The 21,906-nt window shown below is 39.9% G+C and overlaps 2 protein-coding genes across 3 annotated transcripts; both read left to right on the top strand.

Moving 5' to 3' along the window:
• Nucleotides 1-11,062: 11,062 nt before the first annotated feature.
• Nucleotides 11,063-15,375, top strand: LOC115682996 (succinate dehydrogenase [ubiquinone] iron-sulfur subunit 3, mitochondrial). Its single transcript, XM_056312426.1, is given in 5 exon segments — nt 11,063-11,501; nt 12,662-12,900; nt 13,179-13,424; nt 13,795-13,857; nt 15,252-15,375. Coding segments are annotated over 5 exon segments (954 nt in total). The 5' UTR covers nt 11,063-11,219.
• A 1,998-nt stretch (nt 15,376-17,373) lies between these two features.
• LOC130138433 (protein SCO1 homolog 2, mitochondrial-like) lies at nt 17,374-20,945 on the top strand. Of its 2 annotated transcripts, XM_056312554.1 has the most exons (8): nt 17,374-17,623; nt 18,185-18,202; nt 18,323-18,455; nt 18,622-18,700; nt 19,651-19,851; nt 19,936-20,025; nt 20,110-20,242; nt 20,672-20,945. In XM_056312554.1, exons 1-8 carry the CDS (start codon nt 17,556-17,558, stop codon nt 20,805-20,807), a joined length of 858 nt encoding a protein of 285 aa, XP_056168529.1. In that variant the 5' UTR covers nt 17,374-17,555; the 3' UTR covers nt 20,808-20,945. The 2 variants fall into 2 exon arrangements, with proteins under 2 accessions (XP_056168529.1, XP_056168530.1); XM_056312555.1 differs by lacking the exon at nt 18,185-18,202 and having other exon boundaries at nt 17,376-17,623.
• Nucleotides 20,946-21,906: the final 961 nt, after the last annotated feature.

The raw sequence follows: 21,906 nt of genomic DNA, 5'->3' as shown, positions 1-21,906 counted from the left end.
TTTTTCTTTTCAGTTCTTAAAAAAAGTGAGGAATTAAAAATTTAAAGAAAAAAAGGGGGGGAATAATGAGGTGGCAAGCGACCAGAATTGGGAAGATGGGTTGTTGAATGGTATTTAGGAAAAGACAACAACCATCACTACTAGCATTGCTTTTTGGGAGAAAAAAAGAAAAATACATTTCATATTTAAAATATGGTTCCAAAAGAAATTGCCAATAAATCATGGGAATAGCTAAAATTGTGTTTTTTACGACGGCATGACCTCATCCAAATGACGGCCCCGTTAGTTCAAACTTTCTAAAAAGCAAAAAAAAAGTTTTTTGGGTTTCGTTGTTAAATTTCGAAAAATCCAAGAAAAAAGTATATTTGAATTAACGTGTAAAATGTTTATATATTACAAACTTTTCGGATATTTCGGGATAAGAAAAAAAAAACCAAAATTTTTCGATAGTAAAATTTATAGGGTTACCACAAAAAATCACAAATTGAGTAAACCTGTGACAAATTTAATCCAAGACTAATGTTTTGATCGACAAAAATCCTAAACCGAGTGTATCGATTTGAGGTTTTATCCTCCATTTGTCACAGGTGTACCAGCTTATAGTTTTTCGTTGTATTGGTCCAATTTAATGAAAACTAACGAAGGGTAAATTTGCTACAAATGTTCCGTTTGAATTTTTTTGTAGTCAAAAAATTAGTTTAGCGTAAATTTGTTAGAGGTGTACTAATTTGGGGTTTTTAATGACAAAAAAATAAGTTTGAGGTAAATTTATCACATTTGTACCGATTTGAGATTTTTCGTAGTATTAATCCAAATTTAACTTAAACAACAGATTGAATGTAGAAATCTCTCCAGACGCACAATCCATAAAATGTCGGGATCATCGGTGGCGACTTATCTTATCTTTTCTATTTTTTACCACTTGCATTTGTATTCAATTGATTTACTCATCTACTTACTCCTTTATATGCATTTTCTTACATAAATTTTTTGCACTAGAAGTCCTAAAACTTGTCAAAAAAGTGCAGTTAAGTCTTAAAACTCACAAAATGTGCAATCGAGTCCTTAAACTTGTCAAATTGATTCAATCGAGTCCTAAAGTTAACACCGTTTAATTTACTAACGGAAAATGCTGACGTGTCTTATTTTATTAATTTTTCGAGACACGTGACGTCCAACAAGCGCCACGTCAGAAAAAAAATGAAAAGCATAAATTAAATTAGAAAAAGACAAACAATTAAAAAAAAAAAAAGAGGAGCCCCAACCAGCGGCCATGGCGGTGGCCAAGCCATCGCCACAGTTGTCGAGAAGGGCCGACATAGGTCGCCTGGGCCTTCCCGAAGCTCGACAACCCTCGCCGGCCCCGGGCGAGGCCCCTCTAGTCCCCGGCGAGGGCATACCGGCCCCGATCTGGTGGAGGGCGTGACCCTCGCCAAATGTTTAGACATAAATATATGGACTAAATATAGTTTTAGGACTTCTAGCGCATATATCCAAAAAAAAATAAAAGAAAGAAGAAGAAGAACAGCAAAAGAAACTCAAATCTTCGACCGCGTCAGGCGCCCAAGATAAGAAGATATCATGTGGAAAGCGAGAAAATCTGGAGTTATGATTAAGAAACCTCAGAGAATCTTTCAGATTTGCGTTTCCATATATTCGCACCCAAAAATAATAATAAAAAAATATTAATTATCCCATTTTAAAAAATAATTATTTCGCTCTTTTTTCTTCTTTTTGTGATTTGACTCAGAAAAATGTGACGGATGGTGATGATGATAGATCAGCTCAACCGCATCCAAAATTCGCTACACCCATCAAACCCGTAAACGACCGGAGAGTCTCCCTCTCTCTCTCTTAAACATGTTTAATTAATGATTAATAATAAAATAATGTAAGTGTAATTTTTTTTAAAGGGGGGGATGCTTAACTTAACAAACATGTTTATTAACGATGATAAATAAATAAATAAATAAATATCTGAATGCTTTCTGCGATAGGGACGTCATTTCTGTGGCTCCTGCGGTCTGAATTTGCTCCTACACGACCAAACCCTAACTCCGAAACCCAAGTGCGCACGTCTTCTGTGTCCGCACGTAAAGACCATTATCAAAGCAGACGGCCATGTCTCCTTCACCCTTCTTTAGACTTTTATCACGAGCGAAATCTCGGGTGATCCGATTTCTATCCGGGAATCGGGTATTGCACCGGACCGAGTCCGGCTCTCGGGCGGGGTAAATGGAATCCTCTTATTCTTCTTTTTCATTGTCTTCGTTCTTACTCATCGAGAGTACCACTTCCGCACGATCGCATTCCCATGCTCACTTCACTCTGAGCTCGCTCGCCGTCAACCATTTATGTCTAAACATTTCGTGGACGATCAAAATATCTTTAGTCCATATACTTTTGTAAGCGATACAAGCAACCATTTTTATAATTCATTTTTCATGAAACAAAAGTACCCTCAGTGTCATTTTAGCATTCTAAATGGGAATAGTGTAAAAAAAATGCTCGAAAATTAGCCGTATTATACGCGACCGTCTGTTGAATTTTCTCCCGCTTATCATCAATACGCGAATTAGGAGATCTAATTACATAATAACTGTTTAATCACAGGGATCTGAAAAGGAAAAAAAAAAGGAAGAAGAAGTTATAGACAATCATTGACAAATTAGCAAGTATTCGGAGCTATAATTAATTGCGCTTTGCTTAATAATTTAATGTGACGAAATTATTAAAAAAAAAATGGACTATACACCCACGTGTTATTCGATGACTCTCAAATCAGAAACCTAATTATGTCTTATTATTGTTGCTTGCACCAGAAAAACTGTATGCAGCCACTATCTTAATCCCCCAACTACCAGACTTTTGTTTGGCTATCTGACGCATTGGCCGTCGATAGGACCACCCCTCACTTTCATTATCACTATCTATCTACTCCACTAAAACAAACAAAAAATTTTAATTTCGCATCATGCCCCTATTATATGTAACCATTTCGGAAAATATATAAAGCGACCCCCGCACTGCCATGTAGGACAGCCGGCAGGCACTGATTGGACCACCACGTCGGCGATACCCGGAGAAAAATTGACTGGAGGGGATACGATGGAACTTCGCTCGGAGGATTAGGACTGAATTGATGAAATTGATAAATTTAAGATTGAATTGACATCCGGACAATAGTTTTAGAACTGATTGGGTAATTTTTCCCTAAAATAAACTTGGTATGAGCTAATGTAGGGATTTGTTGATGAATCAGTGAATATACAGCTACTAATATCGGCAGATAACAATCTGTATACTAGTAACTGTGTAATTGAACGACTAATTTCAACAAATAACAATCTAAATTCTATATTTTTTTTATAATGGAGCGAATAAGATCTTTCGATGAGATTTAAATAAAAGGGTCATTGGACATAGCCATGATTAATTAGAGTTACTTTTGTTTTTTTGGTTTAGCTTTATAGGTACATAGTGTCATTATCAAACTTTTAGATGTCCATCTTCAACTACTTTCTTGTTCTGATCGAAGATCAACACGATTAGGGTTTTTTCCATGGTTGCTCGCTAATCTTTTTTTATTGAGCGGATGGAGAACCAGAACGGGGGTGTTTTGTTATGCATTCACGCACTCTTACGGGGTCGCCGTAAAAATAACCCGGCATGCGTCGGATGTGCGCGAGTCCATGGCACACGAGTCATTGGATGCATTGACCGATATGGGTTTTACTTATCTTGCACTCACGTGCACCGAGTGTAAGCTAGATAAGCTCGTTATCAGACATTATATCCGCCGTGCCATAATCGACTAAAAGGGACATATTATTTCTCGGAGAAAGAGAGGGAGAGACTGTCGTCACTGTTGAACGACAATGGCGGCGGCGGCGGCGGGCGAGAATGCATATCAAACCCTAATGAATTGAGCAATTTAAATTTTACTTTTATGATTTTACTTGGTGTTGATTTTTTATGCCATTTAAATCTTACCTTGCGTGCATCGGATTTGTGCTGAGTCTAAGACATGCGAGTCGTCAAGTGCATCGACCCATGTAGGCTTGCTTAACTTGCACTCACGTACATCTCGGTGCGGGTCAGATTAGCTCGTTATCACACGTTATACCTGTCATGCCGTAATCGACAATAAGGGACATATTATTTCTCAGAGAAAGAGAGAGGGAGAGTTTGTCGTCACCGTCGAACGACGATGGCGGCGGCGGCGGCGGGAGGAACAGTGGCGGTGGTGGCCGGGAATGCATGTCAAAACCCTAGTGAATCGAGCAATTTAAATTTTACTTGGTGTCAAATTACTATTTGGCTACACTATACATATCACTGCATCAATCGTATTGCGTGTATTCACATGGAGACAACATCCTCACAAATCAAGTATATTCCCAAAATCAGAATTTCTTAGAAACCACTACAAAGAATATCTTTTTCTTTTCTTTTACCCTCTCTTTTTCTCCTCTTTTTTTTGGTGGTTTCTCTCTGGTTTTTATTCTCTATATCGGACAGCTAGATTCCCCGCTAAAATAAAGGGATGGATACGCAATGTGGTTCAATTAATAGCTGTATATCACATCTCTACAAGCAAAAAGATAAGAGATCAATGGTCGACAAGAACATTACACCAAGGCCAATTAGGCCTACGAATTGATATTCTTCCTTACAAATTATGCCAAAGCAATAATCGAGCGACGAAAGATTGGCGAATCGAATAAATCGAATCGATTCGTGAAACTCGCTTTCACATTGCAAACCTATCTTCCCTTTTTGCTCGTAATATTCGACCAAACAAACAAATTTCAAAAAAAAAAAAGATGGCGGTACGATTCATCATTATTCATTTAACTAGTCATAAAAGAAAGGAATAAGTGTATTAAAAGTCTTAAAATTTGTCATGAAAGTGCAATCGAATCTTAAAATTTTCAAAAAATGCAATTAAGTCCTAAAACTTTCAAAAAGTTCAATTAAGTCTTAAAATTTTCAAATTAGTTCAATCAAGTCCTTCCTTTAATTGTATTTTTTTTGAAAGTTTTAGGATTCGATTACACTTTCGTGATAAATTTTAAGACTCGATTACACCTTTTGAAAGTTTTAAGCTCGATTGTACTTTCATGATAAGTTTTAAGACTTGATTGTACTTTTTAAAAGTTTTCGAACTCAATTGCATTTTCGTAAAAAGTTTTAGGGCTTTCAGTGTACTTATCCAAAAAAAAATAAAATCCTGCTAAACCATCTTGTACCAAAATGTGCGGTGCCAAAAAAAAAAACAAGAGAGCCTCTTGATAGTTTCACTTTCATCATCAATTCGAACTGTTTCATGAAAGCAAAATATTCCGATCAAATTAACAATATTTTTCGGATTTCTAATGTTGTTAATGCGAAATAAAGTTTATAGTACATTAGCTGAATTCTCACTGTCAATCCCTTACCTAACTCTCCCAAGTAAATACAAACTTGTACCTTTCTCCACGTATATGATTAGACACCACTAAGCTTTTCTCGAATTTTTTTTTTGTTTTTTTCCTTCCTTTTTGACTTTCTCTATGCCCATATGTTGCGGCTTCAGCACTTTAAAAAATTAATTTTCGAGTCCCCAAATCTCAAAAAGCTTTTGCCCGTTTTCGCGTTGAAGTCGAGATTAATCTAGAGCGAAAAGATTACTTTAATCCCACGATATTCTCTAATCACGAGTAGGATCACACGTGACGTAGACAATAGGCAATTCACTGTGGTTTTACTCCGATTACGAAACCTTTTTGCTCTAGAAAACGTTAAGCCGCCGAAAGAATGTACAAAAATGAACCGCGACCCGAATTGCGTATTAGCTAAATCACGGCGAGAAATGTCGTTTCAAAGATTTCTAGCCGATATTTCTAAGCACAATCAATTACGATGTTGAGATTGGAGCGAGCGTGTTTGGAGTGACTTCTAGTCTTTTTGCATTTTCTAGTATTTGCGATTCTTCTGTTTGATATTGAACATCTTTGATTCTCTTGAAGGCCTATGTAGTTCATGAACTTTAGTCTAATGGTCAATGTGATATCTGAACTTTTAATTTGTTCAATGTCATCCCTGGAATTTTGGTACATGTTCAATTTAGTCCCTGAATTATATGAAAATGTTTAATATAGACATTCCATTAATTCAAGTTCAGAGACTACATTGAATATTTTCTTATAGTTCAAAGACCACATTAAATATGTACCAAAAGTCCATGGACAATATTGAACAAATTAAAAATCGAGGGATCACATTGATCATTGGATTAAAGTTCAGGGACTATATTGAACAAATTAATATTTTAGGGATCATATTGCACATTGGGTCAAAATTCATAGATTGTTTGGTGCCATTTTTCTTAAATAATATCTACCTATGGGTTTTTTTTTAAAAGCTAACGTGCGATATAACCATTATTTTGACGAGAAATTCGATTTGGGTAAATTATTTTATAAAGAATGAGAAACGTACGTGGAGAGCAATACGTCCCTATGCTCTCTTGGCTTTGGACATGGGCTTTGATGAGGAGACAAGAGACCTCATGTGTTGAAAAGTGATGCTGACATCCCTCCCACTCCCGTCCTTTCTCTTCCAACAGATAACAGTCCAACCACGGCTGAGACTTAGGGAAAGCTCGACACGTGGAAGCCTCCCGACAAAGCCGCCGCCGGCATCACTCGCCGGAGGTCTTGAGGGCCCGACGGCTCACGGGCTCGATCAAGGACCGTCCGGTCAAAAGGGTAGAATGGACGAGTCTGAACCCGCAATTTCTTTCTCGAGCTCGTCCCATTTATGTTCACTCAAGCATGATCGATTTCATATTTTGTTGACAATTTTGATCAGGGATAGATTTCGCTTTAGACCCGTGTTAAGCTAGACCTATCTAGATCCCCTCATTGATCAAGTTTGTTACCCACCAATAAGTTTCACTTTTTAATCCACAAAAAGGTACATGAAATAGATATAATCTCTGAGTCAATAAATTTTACCATAATCTAGAGGATAGTCATCTCTTGCTTTATAATAACTTGGCCTCAACGGGTCAATTTATTATCATTGTCTTAACTCGACTTTATTTACAGGAGTGTCTCGTATACGCTTGTAAACTAATTGAGATTCTTGAATTTCGAAGCAGAAAAATAGATCATGCATCCGTATTCTTGCGATGTATAACAATTCAAAACCGTTTTCATATCTGTTTCATCCTCAAAACATATTAATACGACGGTATCGTCCATTGTTTCTATTGATATATTAATTCACAAATCGAAAATCGAGGCGGAGTCTTCGAAAAGCGGAACAAGTGTTAGAAGTGAGTTCAATAGATATAATAGTGATCAATCCAGAAACCGGTAGTCAAATCATCAATTCGGAATTATCAACCGTTCATTCTACTCTCATCGACAACGGGATGCCTCTTTGTTTTTACCTCACACGCGCACTCGAAAGTGTATACATCCAACAACACCACTTGTTAAATTAAGTAAATTTCATTATGTTCATCGCGAGTGTCGAAAACAATCTTCACTTTCGCCATCGGGTTACTGTTGTGCGAAAGAATTCGATTGTACAAGCAACTCCAAATACTCTTGAGTCACTAGGTTTTTTTTTTTTTTCCATATTAACGAATGGACTAGATAATAATCTTCAAATTGCATAGGAGTCCTCTTCTAATTGTACTTGTGTTTGTTTTTTTCTTCTTCTTCTCTTTGGTAAGAGCTCAAAGTCTTCGGTCAAAATTGCTCAAAATCAGAGGACCACACTAGGACCAGTCAGCGGTCGGGCGGTGGTCCTAGCGGATGGAGAATCTTGACTTGTGGACCGTTCGCGGGGTTCTAAGTTCGTACGCATTCGGACCGACCCTTCCCTCTCGAAATCATGTGATATTTCCAAATATTCGAAGCATTGAATGGTTAAATTATAATGCCATTATTGACTTTATGTTTGGTTGAAATTGACTAAATGTTTAAAAGAATCTAAATGTTTATATAGTTGCGTTTTCTCTTTTGAAAAATTTTCAACTTACAAATTCCGAACACGGGTTACTACGAATTCTCCGATCTTGAAAAGGATGGAAATTGATGTTAATTTGGTGCGAATGTATCGGGTCATGATCCTATCTAATGGTGAGGGAGAGGAATAGAGAGCGATTTGAATGAAAGCTACCTCGAGCACTCGACTCGGAGCTAAAGACCGTCCAACGTCAATGCAAAGTTCTTTGAGGATATACATTGCGAGTGATGTTACATTCGTATAAATCACGTCAATCGTATCATCGATACATGGGAATATGAGTAACTATTTAGTACACGGTCTCCTTAATTCTTTGACGATTTATAGTTCTGAAAGAAGTGGTGTCGATTAGCCAAGCAAGTTTTAGAAATTCGGCCATACATGTGTCATGTGTGCAAGGATAATCTTTGAATAAAAGTCAAAATTATTCAGGAAACTCATTATGCGCAAAGCTTTAGGTATTCTTAGTAAAAACCGTTAAAAATGATTAAAAGCGTTAACGGATCTGATTCGTTTACATAAGCTCTTTTTGTTCGATGAAAAGTTTTTTTTTCATTGTACGGTGGCATGAGCATGGAGATCTAGCTACTCGGAGCTGATGGAACACTCTGTAAGCCCATAAACTGATTAAATACGGACATTTGATTTGTGTAGGTGGCCATCACTCCAAGCAAATTCGCGTGCAATTTGTGAGATTTTGAATGACTGGCCCAACCAATCAGATGTCCCGGGGTCGTTTGATGGAAATTTTTCACAAGGCATACACCAAACGGTGGAGGATGCTCATCAACTATCCAACAATTAAGGGTGTCGGTCTTTTCGGGTCGAGTCTCATTTGGTTAGGGTGACAAGTAATTAAGGAATTTGGGTATTTTGACTGTTTGGTTCAAATATGGTATATTTGGGTCATACACCTGAACCGAACCGATAAGACCATATTTAATCACTCTCCTTATTTGGTATCTGAAGACATGTCTTGCATCTTGTCCATTTCAGAGAGATTACGATCCCAGCACCTCGACCTCCTCCCTCGCCGTCTCCACCATCATCAGTGGCCAGAATTGTCATCGGAAACACGTCGACAATGGGTTAACCTGCGCAATTCTAGTTTCTCGCTCATTTCTCCTAAATTTTTCTTAATTTCAGTCTCAGTGTGAGGCAAAAAAAAACCACAAAAGGTTCGATTCTCACCATGAAAATGACGGATCCCAAAAGCAGAGACGCCAAGTCCTCAGTCCTAGCTTGGGCGATTGTTAACGAATGAGACTTTCATGAAGCTGTATCACATGTGCACAATTAAAATTAAGGTTAGAATTGAATTGGCAAAAGTATAATAGTTTAGGACTTTTTGACAATTTTCCCCTTATTTTGCTCAGTCATTCGAATTCTTCACTCTATCAAAAGCACATTATTTCATGACCTTCAATTTCTGCTCATTACAAGCTGGAGTTGGCAGCTTATTCTAATACTGACTGGGTTGATAACCCTCAAGATCGTCGCTCTGCTACGAGCTATCATTTTTTTTTCTGCGTAGCTCACTTATCTCATGGCGTAAACATATCATTAACGCTTGTCCTAGTATAGAAGCAGGATATCAAGCTCTTGCTAATATGGCCTCAGAGTTATTATGGTTGCGATGACTACTAGAAAACATGGATTACATCATAACAGTGGAATGATCATTCATTGTGACAACTAAAATGTTATTCAAATTGTACATAATGATGCTTTCCATTGGTGTACCAAGCACATTGAATTCAATTGTCAATTCATTTGGTATCATGTGCATAATGGCACTATACGACTAATCTCCGCTTCATCTGCTAACCAAATTACCGATATTTTCACCAAGACAAATTTAACATGGCATTTTTTTTTTGGATCTACAGTTAATTTCTTTAAAGTCACTTTAAATTTGAGGGGAGATGTTATATTATATAAGGATTACTATTTAGGGTTAAATTAATTATAATTTACATTCATTATACTTAAGTTTAATTGCAATCTCACCCTACACATAGGAGTCCCATATTCTTCTTTTGGTAATGTACAAAATATTATATCCATCTCTCTTTCATCTCAATTCTCAACTGAGAAATTTCTCATTTTATTGCACAAGGGAATTGAGGCTATCGATGGCTGTTTATTGTTTGCCAACAATTCAACATATGCATCTGAAAGGTAAGTACCTTCATACTCGGTTCTAAGAAAAATAGAGGCCGGGAATCTTAACTTGAATGGCCACACTCATTTTGCATCTTCTTTGACAACCACGGTAACAATTTCTTTTTGTTAATGTTTAATACTTCGACATGTATACCAATAGACATCTTAATATTTGAAGAAACAATAACAAAATGAAGCTTGTAACTAGGGTTCCTGTTAGAATATGTAATATCAGAATCTCCATTCTCATGCTCGAAACAAAGATGATAGATTTATGGATATAATCGTGTGGTATTGTGGGATCATAATTCAACTCACACAAATGAATTTGGTAATTTCAGCAGCTCTAACTATAGCAGAGTTAAAGACTCATTCAAGAATGAGAAATGCCATATTTTATTGATCGTTAAGTAAAGCAGAAGCACATTTTTATTCTAATTTCAGCAACTTTGAAATTTCAAAGAGTGCGCTTGCCCTTTCAAAGAATACAAAAATGAATAAAAAAAGAATCGATTGGTTCCGGTTGACGCTAGAATCGGCCCGTCCTCGGTCCTAGGCTCAATAGGATTGATCCTTGATATTAAAGATTAGGGATCAATACTATGCGGATTGATCTCTGGAGTAGGTGTTGGACCGGGCCAATCCGGATAATGCAGATAACCAAAGACACACAATAAAACTTTTAATTTTTCTTAAGTTAGGTTCCCCCAAATGAAAAATAGCACAAGGTTGAAAATGTGACTGGCTCTCTCTTTTTCACGTTGTCGATGTAACCTGCATGTGCAGCTAACGAATTCGCACCGAGCCGCATCGGGAAACACAAAAGTTGCATACGATTTCCCCATTTTTAACAGGCTTTGGTCCATTTTGCTTCTTCCCCGTACCTTCCGAACACATTTCGGTAATGCAAAAACCAGTTGTCCAGTCGCCGCGCAAGAACGCACATCATCTGCAGCACACTTGTATTGCAGAATCCATCAGGAACCCAACAGAGAGAGCGAGAGAGAGAGAGCGAGCGAGAGAGAGGGATGTCGAAGAGCTTGTTTCGCTATGCCTACGAGAGAGCAGCTGGGTTATTAGAGCTGGGCAAGAAGGGCGCCCAGCCGACGTCCCAGAAGTTCCCAGTTCTTGAAGGCCACCCAGCAGGGCGGCGACATGCAGAGCAAGCGATGGAGGCGTTCGAGATGGTCGGGAAGGGGAGGGGAGAGACGTTGAAGGAGTTTCAGGTCTTCAGGTGGAGCCCCGACCGCCCTCACCACAAACCCTACCTTCAGTCTTACTTCCTTGACTTGACCAACTGTGGTCCTATGGTTATCCATCTCTCCCTCGCTCCCTCATATGTCGATCTATATATATATATATCTGAACTGAGTGCTGTGCATGTCACACCTTTCGTGGACCTCAGAAAAGAGAACTCGTTATCTACTTGGGCTTTGAGGCTATTAGATTTGTTCACTTTTTTATGGGAGGGTGTGGTTTAAGAATCGTATTCGATCGAGCATTTGCAATCTTATGTCTAAGTTCCTGTTTCTGGGTCGACACGGGGTTGCCCGAGCATTCAGCTCGAAACTAACCCGACTGATTCACACTGCTGCATGCAAATCATTCCTTCATGATCATATGTATATGCAATCTTATGTCTAAGTTCCTGTTTTTAGGTCGACACGGGGTTGCCCGAGCATTCGGCTCGAAACTCACCCGACTGATTCTCAATGGTGCATGCAAATCATTCCTTCGTGATCATATGCACTGGATAAGGGCTTAGTTAACGGATGCGGATTAGCTATCCCTTTCCATGGGCTAATCTCCGTCCTCGTGGAAGGGGCTGCCGAAACCGACACGTGTCTGCCAATCGTTCTTTCATATTCATATGCATTCAATAACGCTTCATTAACGGATGCGGGCTAGCTATCCCTTTCCATGGGCCAGTCTCGGTCTTCGGGGAAGGGGTCCCCTCGTTCTGAATTGCAAGTGGAAGAATTTGTACTCGGACTGTTTCCCTAACTATTCAGTCTATTTTCCTTAATTCTTGTAGCTTAAACATAAGATCAAGAAAAATATAATAAAGGCCACATGCTCTCTCTTGTAGCTTTCACTTGGACCGGTGTCTACGTCCCCTTCGTTAGAGATAGTAGATTTGCCCTTGGAAGGGGGACAGATGATCTGCGTCCTTCATTATCGGGGTGTTAGGTTGATGTGGACCCATTGTTATTCAAATTGAGACGTCGTGATATTTAAAATCTGGAACAATCATCGAACGGAAGGGAGATATCATAATTTTTGTTATTATCATAACATTGCCTAGCATGCAATGGTGGATTTACCTCCAACCTTGTCTCTTGAACTGAACTTACTAAAATTTTTCTACTCTATAAATTTGATTCACTCCATTGACTTTAGCATATGTTCTTCGGATTCCATGTGATGAACAAGTCAATATAATAGTGGATGACGTTGATGGTGTGTGAAGGTGTTGGATGCACTCCAGAAGATAAAAGCCGAGTACGACTCGACGCTGAGCTATAGGAGGTCATGTAGGGAAGGGATATGTGGATCGTGCGCCATGAACATCGATGGGACCAACACCGTGGCTTGTCTTAAGCCCATCGACGCAGACACTTTCAAGCCCACTACCAGCACTCCCCTCCCGCACACTTTTGTCATCAAGGACCTCGTTGTCGACATCACCAACTTCTATCAGCAGTACAAGTAAGCCATTCACAATAATTAACCTCCCTAATTTGTGGTATATAGTCGCGAATTTATTCATGTTACTATATGGGATTTTCAGAATTTAGAATACGCAGAGTCGAGGTTGGTCAAAAGGGTCATTCTTTCAATTATACTTTATATACATATATGGTGGTGATTAAGGTATTCTTGTTCAATCATGTCAATTGGAAAGGGAAAGGGAAAGATGTGCCGCCGTCTTTTGGGCTTCAATTTTGTGCAAATGGATGGAATAGGTTTCTCTTTGCCTTGAACAGGTCAATTGAGCCATGGCTTAAGACAAGACATCAGCCTGAAGATGGTCGGGAATACCGGCAAACTCCGGCGGAAAGAAAGAGATGGGAATACCGGCAAACTCTGGCGGAAAGAAAGAGATTGGACGGGCTTTATGAATGCATATTATGTACGTGCAGTAGCAGTTCATGCTCGTCCTATTGGTGGAATCCAGAAGAGTTCTTGGGACCAGCCCCGCTTCTCCACGCTTATAGATGGATATGTGATAGGTAATCCATAGCCTCCTTTCGGTTCCAAGGCTTCATATTTTCTTGTCCAAAATGGTAATCGCTATTTTCTGGTAGCCTTTTCGATAAACCGGTTGTGCATCCGGCACGTCTCATTCGGTTTTTAAGGCTTCAATATGAGTTTGGGTGCATATGGACCGCTTCTTACGGCAAGTTTGAACTATGACTAGCAAGAGCAAGTAAAGTTCCATTTTGTTTCACCGAGCTCGAATTTGAAGTTAACCAATGTGGGAGCTAGGATAAATCAAGCAATGCCTTTTGTTATTCATTGGTGTGGTAAAGTATCTGTCGGTCTTTTTTAGTGCAGGAACTAGATTATATCGGTCATCTGTTGCGTTCCCTTCTTTGGCAGTGGTGACGAATTTGCTGACGAGCGACTCTAGGCACTAACGGAGGACCAAAAGAGGTTGTACATGTTGCGGAAGCCAAGCGATCGAATAGTAAAATAGACAGAACAAGAAAATAAATCAGACACTAGATTTAAGTGGTTTGATCGTAGTGACCAACGTCCACAGGGAGAGCAGCACAGAATTCCATTATAGATCAAGCGATACAACGGAGATTACAATCACACTCAAGTCACTCAAACACTCTAAGTATTTCCCAAGCCCTAATTACACCCAATAAATCACGCAGTGTTTAACCCTAATAATTCCTCAAGAAATAATCTCTCAATCTCACGAAAGAATTACACATAAATCTTAACACAAGATTTTCGCTTGAACACAAATTCTTCTTGGATGTAATTCACGAACAAGAATTCACTGAAACACCCACTGCCAAGCACTCACGAATGCTGCGCTTCAAGACTGTGCACAGTAACAACGCTTCCTGTGCACTCACACGGCATGCACAATCTTGAAGCGCCGGGTTCGTGAGTGCTTGGCAGTGGGTGTTTCAGTGAATTCTTGTTCGTGAATTACATCCAAAAGGAATTAGTGTTCAAGCGAAAATCTTGTGTTAAGATTTATGTGTAATTCTTTCGTGAGATTGAGAGATTATTTCGTGAGGAATTATTAAGGTTAAACACTGCGTGATTTATTGGGTGTAATTGGGGCTTGGGAAATACTTAGAGTGTTTGAGTGACTCGGATGTGGTTGTAATCTTCGTTGTATTGCTTGATCTATAGTAGATTTCCGTGCTGCTCTCCCTGTGGACGTAGGTCACTACGATCAAACCACGTAAATCTGGTGTCTGATTTATTTTCTTGTTCTGTCTATTTTACCGTTCGACCGCTTGGCTTCTGCAACAATTGGTATCAGAGCCGATGGTTGATTGGTGGGCCTCCAATCTGTTCTGGTGTTTGGTGAATATTTCAAGAAAGAAATCTCATGATCAACACTTGTTTCGAGTGGAAATTGCCATCAAAGGTCTGGCAAGAAAATGACCATGGATAGTTGGTCTGGTGACGCGATAGAGACCATGGGTGATGCAATCCCAAGTTAGCAGTTGATGATGGTTGTTGTGCATAGTTGCGGGCGCATTGCAATGACTTGGAGATTCAGCTTCAAATAAACCGATGTAGAATAATACCTAAATTAAGGGGGAGCAAACCTAACATTGAGCTCACACGTGAGGGGAAGATTGTTAAGATACATGTATGAGTTAAGTTAGATAAGTTCCACATCGGATAATTGATGTGGTGTTGAGCAGTTAATATATCCTAGTTGGCCCATAACTCATTGACTTAAGTTTTTTAGTGAAGGTGGGTCCAACTGGATATGTTGACAAGCTCGTACTTGAGCTCCCATTTGGCGATCTCCCCAGGTGAAGGTATTGAATTTCTGCTGCGCGCTACCAACAGTGCAGATGCAGGACGAAAAGGAATTGCACCAAGACCTGTCCGAAAAGCCTTGACCCTGCCGGTGCTATTCACAAGATGAAGACCTGGCATTTACTTTCGGTGCCGGTTGAGAAGGCCGAGAGTCGCTGAGCAAGTGTTGTTAGTAGGGGTGAGCGGTTCCCGGTCCGGTCCGGTTCTAAGGTGGAACCGGGAACCGGACCGAGAAAACCGGTTCCCAATTTTGGGAACCGCGGACCGGACCGGTTGGTCAGTCCGGTCCGGTTCCGATCCGGTCCAATGGAACCGGTTACTTAGAGTTTAGGATTTTTTTTTTTGTCAAACACTTAAGGTTTGGTTCACATTTTACTAATTTTTATTTTATGTCAATGAAGTTCACTTAGGGTTTAATTCACATTTTACTATTTTTTATCAATGAATTTATGATAATGAAGTTCACTTAGAGTTTAGTTCACATTTTACTAATTTTTTTACAGAAAAAAATTACAAAAATATATATTAAATAGTCGGTCCGGTCCGGTCGGTCCGGTCCGGTCCGGTTCCCCCTTGGAACCGGGAACCGGACCGCCCGGAAACCGGTTCCGCTTTTAGGAACCGGGAACCGGACCGATAGTCCCGAGAACCGGACCAAACTCGTCGGTCCGGTCCGGTCCGGTCCGGTCCCGGTTTGGGCCGTCCAAGTTGCTCACCCCTAGTTGTTAGGAGCACGAGTGCAATCATCTTTATGTTCTCGAGCTATCGCAATGCGATGTAAATGGATTGTTTGGTTACTTCATGGTCGTCCTATAAACTGTTTTGAATGATGTAAACAGTAGCTTTTGCTTTCATTTTCTCCTTTTTGAGAAAATGAAAAGTCGTTATTCCTTCAAATTCATCCTTTAATTACGATCACGATATGTTGTGCCCTAACCTTCACGTTCACTTTGCTCACAATATGGTTTGTTCTCAAATGATTTTTCATTCAAATGCCAATCGATGTCCTTCAATCGATATCTTTACCTTTTTTGGCACTTGGTTTCCGGTACTTGGTCAATTTTACTAGGCAATTGTCAACTAAATGGTTGTCGTTATAAGAATTCTTGTGATCAATATGGCCATCGATAATGACCCTGTAGTCAGTTTCTCGTTGATAGCCACCTCACCTGCTCTCGGGTGATATGCTTACTCAAATCGATGTCATGCTGATTATAGTGACTTGGTTGATCTTTGGTGTAAACATTATCACAATTCAATCTATTCAAATTCTCTCTCCTTTTCTGTCATAATTACTTGAAATCCTTCTTAATTGTTATCATACTAAAAATATTTTGAGTAAATCGAGTGCGGTAAATTGTGCATGATTTGTTCCAGCTAACTTCGTTCTATATACCTAACCTTTCATAATCCAAACAGTAGTCCTATCCCTAATAGTTAGATCCGGCCACCCTACTCAACGGCGTATACTAGGCGCCAAACAATGTTAAGCTAGACGGACATCATGTTCTTCATAAAGATGTTCATCAACTGCTAACATTATCCTCTTTCAACCTTTGAAAGTTTGCAAAAAACGATGATTATGTATGAAAAAATCAAATGTGCCTGTAAAGTTACAAGGTTATATTACCTCGAAACAAGCCGACCCCCAAAAAAAGGAAGAAGCTAAAATAAATTTCGGGTGTTGGCAACTCGGGCTGGGGCTACGCAGCAGCCAGTTAACCCGCTCACCATAAGTAAGCTCGAGTTTGTGTTCAATAAGTTCGAAGACATTCCTTCCATCAATGTATGTTTGTGGACACGTTACGCATTCTCAAAATGCTCACGTGTCTAGAATACCGAACATAATAGAAATTGGATTAGACTACTGAACTAGCCGAGCTCAAGTTCGAGCTCGATTTGGGATTGGATGTGTCGATGTCGAGTATTTATCGTGTCGAGTCCTAAACCTACTAGCGAGTGATTCGACCCGGCTCGGTTTCACCCTTTAGTTCTTAGCGCTGCGATGGCGTAGCCGGGCTCAAACGAAAGACCCGTCCAAGCCCCGACCCGGCCCAATCAAGCCTGTCCAAATGCCGACCCGGCCCAAAAATGACCCTAGCCCGGCCCGGCTCAACCGCTGAACCTATCTTCTGCTTGGGAGATTCTTACAGAGAAGAGAAACATGAACTTCGGCTGTCCCTGCTCGTGCGTCCCGCATGATCGACACCATTTGCCTTGGGCAACAATGCAAATGCTTCGTGGATCCTTGGAAAACAATCCAAAGAGTTGCCCATCGGTCCGTCTTTTAAACCCATTTCGGGATTGACCCCATGTCAAACTTTTTCACCGCCTAGACGATGTTTCTTCGTCGCGTCCTCCCGTCTCCCAAGCACCGCTTGAGAGAGGCTTCGAATTTGCTCCAGAGGTGGGGACCCCTTGAACCCGTTTTCGCTTCTTCGGATTTTCCATCTCAAAGTTGGTTTTTTGTCTCGCTGAGTTTCATTCACGCCTCGATATTCCCGTTCTCGAGTTATGCGTCTGTGATTTTGCTGATGTTTAGCTTCATTTCGATGAAGGGACTCTTGTTGGGATCTTTTAATGGGTTGGGTTGTGTTTCAATTTGGAGGGAGCTATTTGGTATGAAAATTTCCTGGCGAATTGTTACTGTCAGGGCTTTCTAGTGGGAAGCATTTTGTGAAACTTATGAAGCTGAATCATAGACTCATAGTGGTGATTCAGTTTATGCTTGCTCTGCTTTGGTTTTAAAGATTCATCTTGAGCATGCAAGATGTGGGTCAGTACTGGTCTGTAGTTTCATTGGTGTTCAGATGGTTGCTCGATTCAGGTTTTTATTAGGCGGATGGCTCCTGGGGTTGTTCTTTTGTGAAAAGCTTGCGACTATGCTTGATGTCTAAAATTAGATGATTGGAAGCAATGTTTTCTCCATCTTTTAGCTGAGTAATGTGGATTCTTGTTTATTTGGCAGAGTATATGAAGTATGGAAGTATGAGTAACATCTAGGATGATCTAATTGCTAGTGCCATAGTCATGTGCATTGGAAAAGCTTTATGGTCAGAAGTACCTGCCTTGTTCACTTTGTTGACCACTTGTGAATCTGTTGTAGGTTTGGTCCGCAGAGGAAGGTTCAAACTTTTAATTATTCAAAATCCTCCAGAAATGGTAATGGGCATCGAAATGTGTATCCTGTATTTCCTGCAGAAGCAGATGCTTCTCGGCCTTGGCGAAACTATCTCATCGTATGTCACCATAGTTCATTTTCTTTGTGAGATGATAGTTGTCTTGCTTTTCTGGCTTGTGCAACATATTGTAAATATCTATGCACCTACACTAGTTGGTCACAGTCTTGTAGTGTGCGTGTGCTTCTTTATGCATTCTTATTTCCTTCTTTTCAATCTTATGCAGCCTAGTCTTATGGTTGGAGGTGTTGTCGGGGCTGGAGTTCTAGTCCGTTATAATGACGAGAGGAGAGCAACTTTAAAAGGTAACTCTTGTTGTTGACTTATTCTTTTTTTATCTTACAAAGGTTTCAAATAGAAGAAATAGGAGGAATCGCTTTTGTGCCTTTAGGAATAATCTTTCCTTTCATCCATGTCTTTCCTTTCCTACCATATCTGTATCGGAGCACTTAAGGTTTAAGAGCATTGAGCGATTCTCTTTCATTTTGAGATAAGCCAACAGTTTTATGGGTGTGCTTTTCTGAGATGCCAAAGTAAGTTGCATGAGAAAGATGGAAACATATGAACCAAGAGGCCTAAGATGAATTTGTCAAGCATGATTAGACATCTGTAGTCAGTGATTTTTTTGTCCCATGGATTTTATTGCCAGAATCTTCAAAGCAATTTACTGAGGATACTGCTTATAGCGCCCACTTACTGATGGTTACGTGTCCATTATGAGCAGATGCCGAAAGTAAAACCTCACTTATATTACTCTGGAAATTCAACTCTCTTAAACCCCATATGTGCGCTTTGCTTGGTGCAGTTTTCAGATAAGCTCATTCTGTTTAGGATGGATACCTTTTCGTGCTTTAGTTTTGGTTCAAGTGAATTAAAGAACACGTATATTCAAGCTTTTTCTGCTACTTATCACCTCCTGCTTCCTGTGGAAGTTCCCGTTCCTGCATCATTTAAATTCAACTAAATGTTTTACTTCATTTCTCCTGCCTCAAAACTGAAGTTCTGAAAGTAACTAATTGCATTAAATATTCATGAAGAAACTTGTAATGTGATGATCTGGAACTGAGGGTAGCCAGCACCCAATTAATCCAGGATCAACTTGAGGATTTACACGTGCAATCTCTATAGTGAGGCTTGTTACCTTGGTATACTGACCAGAATAGGACACCTGAAAATTTGTTGGTGATCTAGAAATAAAGCTCTGGTTTTGTGAAGACATAAGTGACCTTTTATAGGATCTCTTCTGTTGAATTAGGTCAAGGTAGTACCAGGGAAGGAAATGCGGTCAGGGGACCGATTATTGGTGGACCATTTACTTTAATTGACACGGAACATCGGATTGTCACTGAAAAGGACATCAAAGGAGAATGGGTACTCCTCTATTTCGGGTATACATCATCACCTGATGTTGGTCCCGAACAACTCAACACAATGGCGAAGGCTATTGACACATTAGGTTTGGCTCTTGTACCAACATATTTGTGACATCAATTATCTTATTGAGGGTGTCACTGACATTTTGTATACTGCTACAAGCAAGAGTCAAAACAGAATGCAGAGATTTTACCAGTCTTTGTCACGATTGATCCTCAGAGGGATACACCTTCTCATCTCCGTGCTTATCTTAAAGGTCAGGGTTGCCCTAATTTTACCATTACTTTGTTTCCAAACATGATTTGCTGCTAAGTGTCTGCAATTCTTTAAAGGACCGCAGAGTTCCATTCGAGAATAACTGGACTTACAGGACCTGTCGCTGCTGTTAGGCAGATGGCGCAGGAATACCGAGTTTACTTCAGGAAGGTCGAAGAGGACGGGGATGATTATCTTGTAGAGACCTCTCACGACATGTAAGCCCTTTTGACCTATAAGTTTCTCTCTCGCGGTTTAAATTCATGTAGTTCCATGACTCTGGCCTTGATTGCCCTGGTAAACTAAAATGGCGTGAAGTGCATAGATAGTGAGGGGTTTTGTAATAAATGTGGCATTATTGACAAATATTTACTCTTAGTCATATTGTGTTTAATTGGTATACATAATCCAGAGAGTTGAACTTTCAATGAAATGCAAATATAAAACTAGAGAGGGATTGGACTGGCCTTTTCAGTTCAGTTGAGGTTGATATCCGACTGGGTTTTTTGGTTGGGTAGTTCGCATCTCAAGGAAACAAAGGATCGGGTACACTGGCCAGTTCCTTTTCTATACACTCTGTGTACTTGTGTGTGAAGCTCTGTTTTAATCTGTTGATAATGTGTCATGACGCCCAAAAACTTCAACAGGTACTTGCTGAATCCGAAGATGGAGGTGGCGCGCTGCTTCGGAGTGGAGTACGGTGCTGAAGAACTGTCGGAAGCAATAGCCACCGAAATACAGAGAAACCCAAGAAACTCTGTTGCTGATTGTTTCGCACCTTGAAGCAATTTTCATATCTCGGACCGATCTCCCGAGGCCTTGTATCCCTGGGAAATATGGTTCATAAACTGAATCAAACGAGTTAATTTGCGCCTCGTTGACAAAAGATCATGTGAAATGGCGATGTTTGTTTTCTTATCAGGGTTTAGATTAATCCTTTGCTTGGGAATGTTCATTAGCTTTCTCTAGTTACATCGGTCTCTCTCTCCTTGTCCTTGATGATTTATCCCATTTTTCTTTGGAAGTTTTGTATCTGGAATTGGGTAAATTGAAGGCTGGACATTAATCTCTTTGCTCAATTTCACATTGATGAATCACTCGAGTGACCAAAACTGCAATTCATCACAAAGTCAAAGGAACTTTGCATTTTTATTATCTCCAAAAGAAAAGGTTGCAATTGCTTTCCGTAAGTCTTGATATTCACTGTGGGGACTGTAGAAAGTCTTTCGGGAGTCACTTGTCGCCCCCTAGTCGACCTCATTGCCGAATCGGCTCCCTGAGCATTGAAACCGGGTGGCGTTAGAGGTGCGTGTCGGCACAGCTACAGCAACGCCATGTCGGTGTCTATCAAATTGATGAGAATACACCACTTGTTTCATGATAATGAATAAGTCGGAAAGTCATTAGATGGAAAGATCGCAGACAACCCCAGATCAGGAGATGAAAACCCGCGACGAGAAATTGATAGTGCTAAGCTGAGAAAGCGCAACATACTGACATCCCTAATCCCTAGGCGCAACATATTGACATCCCTAATCCCTAATCAATCGGAGCACATTTTCGAGGCACATTTATGAAAAACTAATTATAAGATGGCCCGTTTATCATTGTTATATGTTTTGGAAGCCTGTTGTGCTATGCTACAATGACAACAGCAATGAAATTGTTCGGCAGATCTTTGGTTCATTGTGCTTCAAGGATAAGAGAGTGTCATATAGGGCACCTGATAAAAGGTATCACAGAAGCTCCATAACTGAATTTAGGCTCAATTGCCATTTGTCCCTTTAAATTTGGATTTGTCTCACTCTGCCCCCTACTTTATTGTTGGGATAATTACACAAACGGTCCATGAATTTTCATCCAATGTGCAATGTGGCCCATG

Source organism: Syzygium oleosum, unplaced genomic scaffold, assembly GCF_021117445.2.
Source record: "Syzygium oleosum isolate NSW1041296 unplaced genomic scaffold, Sole_v2.1 Sole_v2.06, whole genome shotgun sequence".
In the NCBI taxonomy this organism is placed as follows: Eukaryota; Viridiplantae; Streptophyta; class Magnoliopsida; order Myrtales; family Myrtaceae; genus Syzygium; species Syzygium oleosum.
The sequence above is the reverse complement of the archived record's forward strand: the minus strand, read 5'-3'. Positions and strand labels throughout refer to the sequence as shown.